The sequence below is a fragment of the Orbicella faveolata genome, unplaced genomic scaffold (assembly GCF_042242905.1).
Source record: "Orbicella faveolata isolate gen_17 unplaced genomic scaffold, um_ofav_v1 contig_34, whole genome shotgun sequence".
Lineage (NCBI taxonomy): Eukaryota > Metazoa > Cnidaria > Anthozoa > Scleractinia > Merulinidae > Orbicella > Orbicella faveolata.
The window spans coordinates 7,715,001-7,729,663 of record NW_028301563.1 but is presented as its reverse complement, the minus strand read 5'-3'; the positions used below and the strand labels follow the sequence as shown (position 1 = coordinate 7,729,663).

General features: G+C 37.6%; 2 protein-coding genes and 1 pseudogene across 2 annotated transcripts in view; 1 reads left to right on the top strand and 2 right to left on the bottom strand.

Moving 5' to 3' along the window:
- Positions 1-14,663, bottom strand: part of LOC149104515 (pancreatic secretory granule membrane major glycoprotein GP2-like) — a 290,181-nt gene that overhangs the window by 148,208 nt on the left and 127,310 nt on the right. The gene's annotated exons all lie outside the window — the stretch shown is intronic.
- Positions 6,777-11,302, bottom strand: LOC149104523 (uncharacterized). The gene is made up of 4 exons (XM_089271239.1): positions 11,233-11,302; positions 7,747-8,009; positions 7,411-7,531; positions 6,777-6,949 (listed from the first exon to the last, which is right to left on the bottom strand). The coding sequence occupies exons 1-4, from the start codon at positions 11,300-11,302 to the stop codon at positions 6,777-6,779; spliced, it is 627 nt and encodes a 208-aa protein (XP_089127365.1).
- On the top strand, positions 13,095-14,106 carry LOC149104522 (uncharacterized; annotated as a pseudogene).

Sequence of the window (14,663 nt, the reverse complement as noted above, 5' to 3'; positions counted from 1 at the left end):
AACAAATAGGACTTCTTCTGCGCGGTCGTCCGATTTTGTCATCACTCTTATGATAACCGACCGAATTGAACTCCACCCAGTCATATTACCATTACTTATTATTATTATTATTATTATTATCATTATTATTATTATTATTATTATTATTAATATTATCATTATTATTATTATTATTGCTAAGGAGAAATGGAAAGGGCAAGTTTGCTCGCGGGCCGATTGTGTCTGATTCGATTATAATGCACACTTGTACCAAAAACAAGCAGTTTTAGTTGCATGTTCAAAAATTCTCACAGTACTTATTGCAAAATTATACAACTCAACAAAACCAGAAATGACACTAATGTAATAACTCAAGTTATATCAGTCTGAGTTTGATAATAGATTATTGCATAAATCTAAGCATGACAAAATGAACTTTTTCAAATAAATACTAACCAAATAATGAGGATAATTCATTACTTTTTTGGTATTTTCTTATGGAGATAATTAAGTCATTGATGCTTTATTTTATCGTAAAACACACCCCTAAAAATTGAGTATTTAAGGCAATGGAAAAGTAAATGAACGTAATCTTTGACTCGATCGACAAGCCATGGCAACGCCAAACATGATGGAGACACAATTGCCCTATCAAAATTTCCGTGGAGGATGAATGAAAATGTCGTGAAGCCTTGGAACCGATGGCTCATAGCTGCTGGATTTTATCTCAGTTTCTGTAGCATGAAGCGGCTAGGAGCATTTCTACTCCCCCTGGATGGGATGCTACTCCATTGCAGGTCACTCTCCCCGCAATTTGTTAGGTTTCCCCAACAATTCGCCGGTACCCATTTATACTCCTGAGCGGAGAGAGGCACTGTGAGAGTAAAGTGTCTTGCTCAAGAACACAACACAGTGTCCCCAGCCAGGGCTCGAACCCAGACCGCTCAATCCGGGGCCGAGCGCACTAACCATGAGACCACCGCGCCTCCCGGAGGATGAATGATGATGAATGAGTTGAGACTTCTATACAGTTCTTACTTACTTAATAAACAGCTGCTGAAAGTTTCAGCCCTTTAGAGTAAATCGTCTTTTCAAAACTTAAGGGAGGGGTGGCATCCACCCACCCCACTCCACCATTACCCTAAGTTATCTCTACATTAACGAGCTGTCTCGAGAATTGTTGTCCTACAAAAGCACAAAAGCGTACTGTGCAGTCTGCAAATGATCCAATTTTTAAAAATTGTGGTTTAGGTATATTTTTCCTCAGATGTTTTGCAAGCGCGTAAATTACCGTAGTGTCCTTAGCATATTTATTTGCATACCGTAAGTGTAAAGCTGTCGCCTTTACACGTTGCTCGTGCATATCTTTTGCTGTCAATCATCACAACCTCTGTGCGAAAGCTACCCAAGAAATGTAGTCAATTGACTCGAGAGTTCTCAGTTGAACCCAAATTTGAAAATATAGTGAGCATCCTGTGTTAGAATACATCGCAGGTGTCCTGATAAAGACCTTCGAGGAAAAACCTATCTAAACCATCATTTTTAAAGTGGCAAATTTGAATTCAAATTGGTTAAATAATGTATATTTTGTTTCGTTACCTATAGTAACTGCTGTATCTGTATTATTAAATAAAGCAAAATGCATTATATAATTTAAAACCACTGTCCAAATTCCCGAGTCCCCATGAATTTCATCTTTTATGGCGACGCTTGAGGTAAAATTTGGGAATCATTTGAAGGCCTGTGCAGTACACGACAATGGCGAGATAAATTACTGTCAGTGATTGTTGGCCAACGCTTCACAGTGTTTCAGCCTGATAAAAGGAAACATAATGTATCTGTAATTTATCCTTCCTTCTCGCTGAAAATTAAAATCACCGTGAGCTTGTGCGAACAAACATAAGTAACCACTTCTACCCATGGTATCTTTCGGCATTGTTGCCTATACACTTTCATTGCTTCCCGTAGTTGCTTGGTTTTAGTTAGTGCCATAGTAGCGGTACGGACACTTTATTGCATGCAACCTATACACCAAGTAGGAGGAACAATTCTTGACGCTTATTTGGAAATGATTTTCGCAACAATCAGAACCCTTCAAAGGAAGGCAGACAGTGATGCCTTCTTTTACGCCTTCTCCTTTGTGTGGCAATCTGTTGCTCTCAACATTCAACCATACTGGATATGGCTCATCTTTTATTGGTGGACATTGAGTTGGCAGTCTTACTCCTGCAGCTCCTTGGAAACGACACCAGTTTCCCTGAAAAGTTCCGCAGTCCGGGAAATGAGACTTGTCCGCATTAGCCAGGTTTCTTTCGGTAGCATTAAAAGTGTGGTACCCATGGCAGGGATCAATTAAAAGAAAATATATTTATGAACGGTTGCTTGTTACTATCATATTAGGGTAAAAAAAAAAAAAAATGAAATAAGATAAAACAAAATAGCGGGATTGAATTCGCCTTATGCCTGTAATAACCATGCTAATTGAAATAAATAGATCATAACGATATTTTTTTAGCATTTTTTTTTTTTTTTTTTTTACAGAGATTCTCCATACTGCAGACTTGTTTTCTTTAGATGAATATCCGACTGGATAATTTAATTGCTTAACTGGTCTCCTGTTCCTTTAGATGTATAACGGTCACAAAAAGAGCGGCAAAAACAGAGATGAACGGTAACCATTACGTTGAGTTACTTAACTAGACAGGGCTACTTTTACGCGCACAATGCGTGCGCGGGATAAGGTAAATTCAGTCTTCAACGCAGTCAGCATATAATCACAACAATGCAATTATACATTCTCTGCCAGTACGATCGTTTCTAACGCATTCTTGGTTATTTTTTTTGTTATTACCTAAATGCTACAAGACATATATTACAAACTTTATTACAATATCTACATAAAAAAAAGTAATACTTAAACTAGTTACAAAAATCAAAACTAATCAAAATCAAAGCAAAAACATATAACTGTTACAAGGGGTATTCATTAGATGTGAAAAAAAAAAACAAAAGAAAAGAAAGAAAGAAAAAGAAAAGAAAGCTGATGAATAACTTGAATTCTGAAGTACAGAATCACGTAACATATAACCTTAATCCCCAACCCCTCCCCAGCCCCCCATCCTCTCTCATATTTGAATTGCTGCCCATTTTTCTCTTAAAATGTCATTTTTTGTTTTGCTATTACGCGCAATATAGAATTCTGTTGCATATTTTATTTGAGCTATAAATTCAAACGCCTTAATATTGGGAAGGGTTTGATCTCTTTTGCAATCCTATAAGAAGAGTTTTGCAATAATGAGAAGATAGTTAAGTAAGTGACATAATCTTGTTAAAATACCTGCAATTATATCTTTTTATTAAGACTGATTCTCTCCTTTGTAATGGAAAACCAACATGATGCAAATTCATTCCAGAAAGCTTTCGAGTGAGGACAACTATACAAAAGGTAATGGAATGTTTCTAAATCTGATTGGCAAAAGGTGCATTTATTACGAGTACGGAAGCGAATTTTGTAGAGTTTAGTCTTGGTATAAAGGATAGAATTAAGCACCTTGTATTGAAAAGCCTTAACATAAGGCTCAAGTGCGACTTTATGTGGAATCATAAAAAAAAAATTCTGTAAAGAATTAATGAACAAATGAAATTCGTCTTGCAACTTGTTTAAGGCACTAAGAAATTGTGCCTTTTCATTTATTAACAATGAATAACAATGTTTTGATTTCTACTTTGTGATATCGAAGCTTTATTATTAATAACCAAAGTGGATGAAATTATTGCTGGAATCATATTATTTTTAAACTCACGGAGTGCAGCATGACTAAGGCCGGCCCAGGTAAGAACTTTTTTTTTTGTTAAACAATTCAGTGCTATTTAAATTAAACAACAAATCACTTATCAATACTATATATACCATAATCAAAGAAGTTTTTGTAGAAGATTTGGGAACTGTTGATACGAATTTCCTTGTTGTTCCATATAATGTTACACCAATCCTTCGTTGACGCAAAGTTTTCACGAAACACTGACCACCACTTTAAAAGTTCGGAATAAAACAGAGAATTTATGAATTGAATTGATGTTAAAGCTGCAGTTGAAAAGGGAAAGTTCTCCTGATTTAACCAAAAGATGTCGCAAATAATTTTTCCACGTACATTTTCGCTGAATATCCTTTTTAAGCAGGCCAGACGCAGGTACTTGCTATCATACATCCCAGGTCTATCATTCTCAAACCACACTTCTAAAACTCAATATATATATATATATATATATATATATATATATATATATATATATATATATATATATATTATAATCTAGTAACTTTGTCCGTGCCATTCCATAAAAATTTATATAGTAATCGATTCAATTCAATGACCACGTCATTCGGGATTGGCATTAATTAACGAAGCTACATAGACAAACTTAAGGATAAATAAAGTTTTAATTATGACAACTTTGCTATAAATAGATAGCCCGCTAGAGGACCAGACATTAATTAGCTTCGTTATCTTGTCTAAATTTTCAATGAAGTTATTTTCAAGAAGCAACTTTTGATCATAAGTATACGAGACTCCAAGGGCCTTAATTGACTCTCTTGGCCATTTAACACCAAATGCTTTTTTTTTTGTTATTCCTGGAGGACCCAATCCACATGCACATACCTTCAGTTTTGGTAAATTTATCGTTAAGCCGGATACTTTCTTAAATATTTCCAGTAAATCGAAAAGTACGTGATTTGAGCTAGCATCTGCAAGATCTGCAAGTTTAATGAAATGGTTAATAAATGAAGCCTCTTTTCTTTCTCTGATTTTAACTATTTTGTACCCTACCAATCGCTTGCTCTGCTTTGGAGCATCTCTGTACGTCTTCAAATTTTTATTATGTTCTTCAACCAATATTATTCTATATTATTATTATCTTTGTACTCAGATCGTCCATCACAACATTTTTGTCGTGTCTTCTGTCGTGTCTGTGGTCACATTGCCCCGAAGCTTACTGAAACTAATGAAATACAATCTTTTTAGCTCTTCCTCGTTCGTCCAGTCATTGGTTGGCGTATATTCTTGTACCATCGTCAACTCTTTGCGTTTTGTGTGAACTCGACTCGTAAAAAATGCTCTTGCTGATCAGTGGTTATTGGCTCTCTTTGCTGTTGTGCTCACTACAGTATTTTCTCGTGGCACTTCCTCTCGTCTCCCAGGTACATCACTGTCTCTCTACTTTGCAGTGTTTCTGAAACCATCCATTTCCACTTACTCTCCTTTGTCTCTGGCACTTCTATTCTATATTATCCCAGCCACTTGACCACTTCTGCTGCCCTTCCTTTTTTGCCATAGTTCTCACGTTCTAACACAAGATGTAAGTCCGATGCTTGGGGGCTATCATTGAATCAAACGGCCTCTAGTCATTCCACCCTCTTTAGTTCAGGGCGTCATTACAGCCCAAGGGCGACACTGCCGGCCAGTTTGGAGTTGCATCGTTCCACGATGCAAGGCCGTTAACCCTGCGCCAAACCCCCAACCTGGAAGACCGAGGAATTATTCTTCATCTAATGTTTACCCCTCGGGCTGTTCGACATGGGTGATCCTAACATGAGTGCTGGACCCTGGCTGACGTAGCTCTAGGGGTCATAGAGACGAACAAACCACCTCGGTTAGGTTAGGTGGTTACCCCATTCAGAGTAGTATATTTTAGGAGATCGATTTGCCTTCTGAGATTGCTCGAGCGGTCAATCTTCTCCGTCTATCCACTCGTGTCTCTTGCGCCCAAACATCAAGTTGTTTGTCTCTGTTCTCCGAAAAGATCAATTCCGGGTAATACAGTATAATCGGGTTTCACATGTTTTGTGTTAAGTAACGGTTAATGTATAATGGTAATGTGTAGATAAATGAACCGACTGACCATTTATGAGAAACGAATGAATTAATGTTTTAACCGAAAGAAAGGCCCTGGGCAATAAAAGAAAGTACGCCTTACTATATATGTACAATTCACTAGTTCAGTAGAAGGAAAATTATTGCAAACCGTGCAAAAGCAATATGGTAATATCACTTTTATCTTCTCTGAGCTGACGCGAATGTGTCGAAAATTTGGAACTAAATGCGTCATTTGATGTTTCACAAGTATCCGGTGCATTTTTACGGGAACTGAGATTCGCGATAGTTTCTCAAGTTATCTAAAAGTTGTCTTACGTTCTGTTTTTTTGTAGTCTGTGGCTTTAGACCAATATGCGCGAGAGAATTCTCATAGTTAATGTTAAATGCTAAATTTGTCACCTTCACATTCCATTCCATTGCCTTTTTTCACGTATCCATCAGCATAACGACAAGTGAATGATCCTTCGGTATTACTGCACTTAAGATGTTTATCTTCATCACAGTTTTGGGTCCCTGCTGCACACTCGTCGATATCTGACCATGAAACGTATTATCAAACTTTAATAAAAGTTAATGGTATATAGTATTAAATATTTATCGTATGATTCGAATCAGGAGACGCGATAGCGTGGGGACTTGAGATTCGAAGGTAGAATAGTCGCTATTTCTCCTGTGGCCACTACATCTTTGTGTTATGTTATTAGCAAGACACCTTAGGTCTCGCTACCTTTCACCTAAGTTAACGGGAGTGTGAGTGTGTGAGAATCGTCGACGCCACTTAAAACAATGATGCATTAACCTACACAGCGACAGGGTAAACATGCTGTACAGATACTAATTCTTTGTCTGCCTGCTTGCCTGCTGGAAACATTGAATTTCTGAACATGTGCGGCTTTTGGTTGAAATGAAGTCAATCTGAATCTAATGCACCGCTCGACATAAATTATGCTGTAAAAAAGCATGAAACATACCCTTGCAATTTTGTCCATCTCCAGAGAATCCTTGCTTACAAGAACGGTTGTACCCTCCCTCGGTGTTGGTGCAGTTGGCATTCACGTGACATTTGGGAGAACCTCTGTCGCATTCATCAATATCTAAAGTAAAAATATGTTTCTAAGGATTCACTAAGTCGAAGAAGCAAGAGCCTTTTACTCGCCTGCTGGCCTCTTAAGATTATAGAATGTGGAATTTAAGTTAAACTTTGATTTTGAAAGCCAATTTGATTTTCTCCGTCACGTTTTTAAAGAGTAGCTGTATGCAAATGCGAGAATTTGTGTGGGGAATTCGAAAGGACCCGAAAATTCGTCAGGAAGACTCCCTTGGTGGACAATTTTTTTAGAAAATTTGATTTTCAGTTTTGATATGTACATTTAAAGATCGAAATTTCTACTGCAGACTGTTTGATGTTCAGCAAAGTATAGTTTATATGATAGTTTACTTTTAATATTTTCATTAAGCATTGTAATTTTTTTAGCAAGAGTGAGTGCAAATAAAGATTGATTGATTGATTGATTGATTGATGAGCAAAGGGGTATGTTAGGAGCAACATAGTTACCATTCTCACAGTGTTCCCCCTCGAACCCTGTAGTACAGGAACATCGATATCCTTTCTGTGTAAAACCGAACTGACAAGTTGAGTTTTTCTTGCATTCCCGCCTGTTCTTTATGCACTTGTTCTGAAACGCAGAAAAGGAAAACAGTTGCTTATAAATGATCTACTGCTGTCTCGTTGTTAGAATGAATGAATGACTGTTCAAGATACAAGTTTATTTCACCCTTGGGATTGAAATTCTGTGGAGAGCTTATATGTCCATTATCCTTGGTGTAAATTGGCTTATTAAACAACTGAAGGCAAAAGTTAAAAAAGAAACAAAAAATGATAGTCACTTACTTCGGCGCCACGATAGTAGTAAAGCTGGTTGTCCTTCAGATCCCTGTCATGCTTCAAGTGAGTGGAGTTATTAAGCTCACATTCATGTGTTCCACTGTCATGATCTTCGTTCTTGATATTAAGACTGACACAGTTTGCATCCTGGTAACAACGGTATTCACACTCGTCCAAGTCATTGACAATCACTGTTTTTATCCAGCGGTTCACTAAACGTTTCTCAACATAGAAATAGTAGGCTGGAAAGAACAGCTCACGCCCTTCATCTAAAAAAATATAAACATGATTATCTTAAGAGCTTATAATACACAAAAGAAAATTTGGAACAGGCTTTTACATTCTGAACCAAAAATCAATAGGCAAACATTTTGGAAAGAACAGACTAATTGAGGAATGGGTGAAGAGGGCTTGTGTACATAGTATCTCTTATAAACATGCAATATATCTTTATTTCGATTTACTCTCCACGTACGAAATTAATTTTTCGCCAGACCTTTGTAAAAACAAATCGGTGAAACTATAGTTTCTAACCGCTTTGTTATTGTTCTGATACCAAATATGAAATAACTTCCTGAAGAAGGAGCCAAGAGTGTAGTTGCATTTTTCTTTCCTGCTTGCTAAGTCTTGTAAAGATGATCCAAGATAACTGCATGATGTATTTCAGCGTTCTTTTAAGGATAATTTACGATGAAATCCGATAGAAAATCGAAACATTTCAGTTTCTAGTGGACAAAAACCTTGTAGTAGAATAATTTTACGTATTTCACAGTCGTTTTTTTTAGAAAGGTGACTTAAAACAGTTTCCAGCACTTAGATTTTCATGGGTCGTTATGACCACTATTCATGGCTTAATGCTACAACCATGGCATCAAAAAACTGTCCAATATTTGGTGAACAAGTTGTTATCGTTTTCGTGACACAACACGTACCAAAGCAACTGTATGACCTGCTAAAAGCACCCTTAATTACAGCCTTAGGGGCTCATAATTTAAAAACGGCATGGTGAAACTTTTTTATATGATCAAATTTTAATAAGCACCATAAGACGCAACTTTTGGCAAAGTTTAAAAAAAAAATGTATGTTGGGTTTAGAGCCACTTTAAATTTTCAGAACGTTGCGTTGGCTCTGAACCCTATGAACAGATTCTTTTAAAACTTTGCCTAAAGTTGCGACTTTATTGCTTATTAAAGTGTAATTTTGAGAAGATATTTAAAACAGTGGCACAGAAGTTTTGAATATGTAAATAATTTTGGTGCAATTTGTTTAACAGTTGTTACCCCAGCTTCTGGTGAATTCCTTCTCTTTAAAACATTCGACACCAATGCCTAAATCGTTTACTTTGTATTTAAATGAAATTGCAAACTACAAGTATTTTGAACACTGGGCACCTCGAAGTCATAATTTAACGATAATTGCATATAATTAGTGGACAACGTAAAAAGGTCTCAAACTTAAAATCGAGCTTTTAAAGTGCGAGGGGCGGCATGATTTTAAATCTTCCCCTCCCCGAGATCAAACGTAAATTCTCGTTACTAATCATCATACATTTCTTACTAATTGTCCTTGTAAGAATCTGGTGTTACATCAATATAATATCCATGTTGTTCTTGCTACCTGTCTATGCAGACAGTATATTAATATTCCGATAAGAAAAGAGGTGCCTATTAGCTTTTCAAGTTTAGTCTAAAAAATAATAGTTAACTGTGGAACTCGCGTTTTTTCTCTTATAGAAAAAGAGGGAACCGTTCCCTCGAATTATTAGCTTCTCTTTGGTCGACATTAGCGGTGGGTAAACATCACGATAAGAGAAGTTTCGCGCAACAAGACCGAAAATACATTACCATGGAATTGAAATTGCTAATTATACGAGACACGACAACTACGTTGAATCTGCATCATGAATGTATTTTTAGTTACAGTCATATTCCAAAAGTTACTGGTTGTAGCAAATTTAGACGAAAGTGAGTCTTAATCTTTGGCAGGTTTTTACAAAACAATTAGCATTTGTAAGCTTCTCTTCGGAATTTACGCTTAAACAACCTCCGCTGAAAGAGTTGTTATTTAAAAATTAGCGGTGGATAAACATCACGATAACAGACGGCTTCGCGATTACACTGTAAATAAAAATGTAATAAAATTTGTTTTCCTATTTATTAATTTTTTTATATATATACTTTTTTGTGATACTTTCACGAGTGTTTCTGTTAACTTGGTAGAAACACAGAAAAGTTTTCTTCTTCTTCTACAATATAAAAAAGCAGGTGACTATAACCCGCTGCGCGATCTTGAATTTAAGATAATTTATACTTTAATGCCTTCTTTTTCGAAGGGGAATGAACTGCAAAACAAAAATATATTCGTATATTTCGATTATCAAAATTGTCGCCCAGTATTATGTCAGCAGCTTTTTTTCGAGTACTGTGTTTCTATCGGATTATGCAAGAAAGCCTTCTACAGGTAAGAGCACAAAAAAAACGAACAAATAAATAATAGAACAGATTTCTGTTGCCTGCGCAAATTGGCCTGCATTGCGGGTGGTTTTAAACAAACGGTAGCAACTTCCTCTAACATGCAATTTCAGTTACAGGCTAAAAAATCTAGGGAAGATCATTCGTCTCGCGCTAAGAAACCAACTATTTTAATGAAAAGCTTGGGCTATAAACATATGATACAAAGTATAATTATGTCCACTTCACATGATTGGAAAATTGAAGGAATTTAGTTGATAATTTGATAATTGAATTAATCCATATTTCGACGTTGTTTATAAGACTTAAAAGGATCGAGTGATTGTCCAAGAATTTACGGTAAGCACCTCAAGTTAACTGTAAGACATCTTTTCCAATGAAGAGGAAAATGCTCAGCAACCTTTAATGAAGTAAACACAGTCTTTTCTTTCCTTCTACTGTCAGTTTCGTTTTATATTTTAGAGGTAAAGCTGTTGGTTTAAGATTCATCTACCTTCCTGGTAAATTCTGACAATGCATCGTTTTTTAGAATTAATTGGTTATAAAGCACAAATGACTGTAGCATTTTATCACATCGCCTCCAAATCTAGGGTAGTCGGAGATCATCAGCGACAGTCTTGGCTCACGAATCAAAGGAAGACTTCAAAGTAACCCTTGATCATGCGAGAAGTAGATACGCTTGCTTAGATTTCCATAAATTGTCAAAATTGGACATAATGCCGTAACATTATCAGTTTAGGCAAGGCTGATTCTCTTTATTCGTATCGCATGTTCGTCGCTTGACAAGATAATGAGGTAGATAGAGCTATGGCGTTGACTATCCGTCAGACAGAATTGAAAGAATTTGATGCTCCTTCGAACAAATTAGTTATTATTACCGACAAACCTTCAATTATAGATCCGTTTCCCAAATTATCAAGAATCCTTTAACAGCCATCCTCAGACAAACTGAAGAAAACTTAAGTTAAGATACTATCTATAAAATACAAAGCAGGTACAAAGGAATTTTTTCAAACTCACCCCGCGCCCGAGTTGAACAAAGGATTACTGAAATCCATGACACGAAAACGAAAAGCAGAAAGACATTCATTCTTAACCTCTGATGGATATCTTCACGTAATAATAATCAGATAGAAGTCAATATTATATTGAATAATCACCAGTGATGTCTGGTCGAATTAAGCTCCAACAAAAGCTAACAACGACTAATGAAAGATGACTGAAATGGCTCACAGTTAAAACAACGCTTTGACGTCAGACGTAAGCCAATCATGGCACTTTTTTGCGTGACGGATGACTCAGCGGACCACAGTTCGTATATGCTTTAATTCTGTTCTAATTGCGCATTTTTAATGAGGAAAAGAGGATACGGTTATTTAATCAATTTATTTACCCAGGCTGGCTGAATATGTCTAAAGGATAGCTATTCTTGTGTAGATGTAAACTTTTTCTTTATTCGAAATAAAAGACATAGGCAAGCTAATTCACTCTCTTCAAGCGATATTAAGAGGGATTTTCTGCAGTTAAACCTTGGATCGCAAAAGAAAATAAACTTCAAAAATTCCGCTTTTTCTTATCGCAAATAACTACGCGCAAGGTGATTCAGTTTCAGGTTCTCGCTACTTCTTCTCATCGCATCATGATCAAGCCTCTTGATTGGTATACTTTCTTATGTTTGACGATATTTTTGTGAACTGGATGACTTATTAAGATAATATTGCTAATGATTTCCCTTTTTCAATCCGCGTGTTTTCCCTTAAATTATTTTATTCTACAATGAGAAATTCTAGATGTTGAATCACCACACTTGTTAAATAATATTGTGAGTTAAGGGTGCTCAAAAATCAATTAGGCTCGCGGCGAAAGATCTGGTCAGAGCTTTCTCATAACTCCTTAAAACGATGCATTTTTGGAATTTTTACCTTGATATGAAGTTCTCGTTGATAGTTCCAAGACAACACCACAGGCATCCCAAACTCACGATTCGAGGAATAGATCAAATATTAATGATCTATGTACGCGTTTCGAGTGAGACGTGACTGCCGTAAGTGCGCGGTGTTGTGTTACACATTGGGCCGTTGAGAATTGAGCGCTCTATAAGATTTGTATGGAATTTAAAATAACGAAGGATAAAATCGCTCCAGACTACGGCACAGCTTGAAATAAACATTAGCGACCTCTCCCGCGGGTGTGCATTTGTCAAGGGGGAGCGGTCGCTAATGTTGATTTCAAGCTCTGCCGTAGTCTGGAGGACAGTAGGGACTTTAAGCAACGACAACGCGGACGGCGACGGGAACGCCATAAGATCAGGGATAAGCCAAAAGGTCCACTGTGCATGATTGGCGGGAAACAGGTTGATCATGACGTTCTGCGTTAGGGCCGACGTGAGTGAAGCTCATTCTCCCTCACCATTGCTGACGTCATTACGGGACCACGTGAGATTGTGCGAGCAAGCTTACCTTCAATGTGCGACTTTGTTTGCCAGGACAAGACGTTAGTCGAGTCAAGAATATTTTATCTTCTTTTATAGCGTTTTTAGGCGAGAGCAATCTCTCGGTGCTGTTCTATTTGTTTAATTTTCGGGTGCAATTACCTGAATTAACGCTGCTTCCACGGCTATTTGGAAGCTAACCGCTAATTTTTACGCTACTTCGCAATCGAAGCAGTGTAATGGCGGGAAAAGATTCTGAGGGCAGGTCGCCTGTTGACGAGTCCCTCAAACATGTGGAGGAATCTCCTGAACTCAACCATAATCCTGAATCGAGGGAAAAGGACAAGCAATTAAAGAAGAAGGCTGAAGTTTCTCGCGAGAAGAGGAAAACAGCTTTTTAACCCAGCTCTTCAAAGACGACGTCCGTGGTGAAGAGCGACTTCATTGAAAGCATTAAAGCCTCAATCTCCCAGAGCATGGTTGAGGGCTTTCGACACATATCAAAGTCATTGTCTTCGGACATTGCAGAGGTTATCTCGAACGCCGGCAATCCATCTAAGCGTTCACATGACGATCCCTTATCTACAAGCGACTCGGAGGACGACCAAAGTCCTGCTCGAAAAGTCCCACGAGGCGCGAGCGCCACGGACAACGAGTCCGTTGACCTCTCTATAGATTTGCTCTTTCCTAAGGGTAGCGAAACGAGCAAGGACAGTGAGAAATCTGAGAAAACTGCCGAAAGCGATTTCTTAGGGTCCATTGCCGCTGAATACGATCTTGATGAGACATGTTCAAGTGATGTGGACCCAAAACTTGCCAAGATAATAAATAAAATGATCCGGACAAAGTTGTCGGATGATACGTTGAAAGAAAAACTTTCAAACTGCAGCAGACCTGGGAACTGCGAAAATGTAACAGGGACTAAAGTCAACCCTGAAGTCTGGTCTAAAATTAGATCAGGCACGAGGAGTCGAGATCTGAAGCTCCAAAGACTCCAAAACGTAATTTAGAAAGCAACGATCCCACTGGTCAAACTTGCAGATCAGTGTATGAAACGTGAAATTTCAACCTTGAAATTGTCAGATGAAAATGTTGCTCAAACCTTACTGGATGTCATTGCCTTGTTGGGCCATGCAAATTGTGAGCTCATTCAGAGACGACGAGACATGATCAGACCTGATATGAACAACCAGTATCAGCAAATTTGTGCTGAACGTGTTGGCTTTACTGATTTTTTGTTTGGGAATGACCTTCCAAAACAAATACAGGACATAAGTGCTACCAGCAGGGTTGGGCAAAAGCTACGAAATGGTACCAAGGCCAACGATAACCACCAACGCAAATCTCACTTTTCAAAAAACGGCCAAACTCACCGACCGCACCCCAAAAACTGGGGACAACGCTGGCAAAAGCCACTCACTCCATTCCGCAAACGGCAGGAGAAGGTGGAGCAAAAACACTAGCAATCCACAGTGTGTCGGTGAGTAAAGACTGTAAGTTAGTGGATTTAAAAACCCAACCTAGGATATTTAAAGCTGGAAGGATTAAAGGGTACTTGTTAAACTGGGGCAAACTTACAACAGGCCCATATATTTTAAATATGGTCAAAGGATGCAAAATTGATTTTGCCCAGCTCCCTCACCAGAGGCAGCCACCTTGCTAACACCAACTTAGTAACAAAGAAGTTGAGACAATCAGTGCTGAGATTGGAAAATTAGTCCTTAAAGGTGTTCTCTTAAAATCTTCACACGAGGAAGGTGAATTCTTGTCCACTGTCTTTTTGAGACGTAAAAAAGATGGAACTCATCGGATGATCCTCAACTTGAAAAAGTTGAATAAATTTGTGGCATACCATCATTTTAAGATGGAGTCATTAAAACATGTTATTAGCATGATCAGGCCAAACTGTTTCGTGGCATCTGTGGATCTCAAAGATGCATATTATTCAGTACCTATCCACCAAGATCATCAAAAATATCTAAAATTTGAGTGGCAAGGGCAGCTGTACCAGTTCACTTGC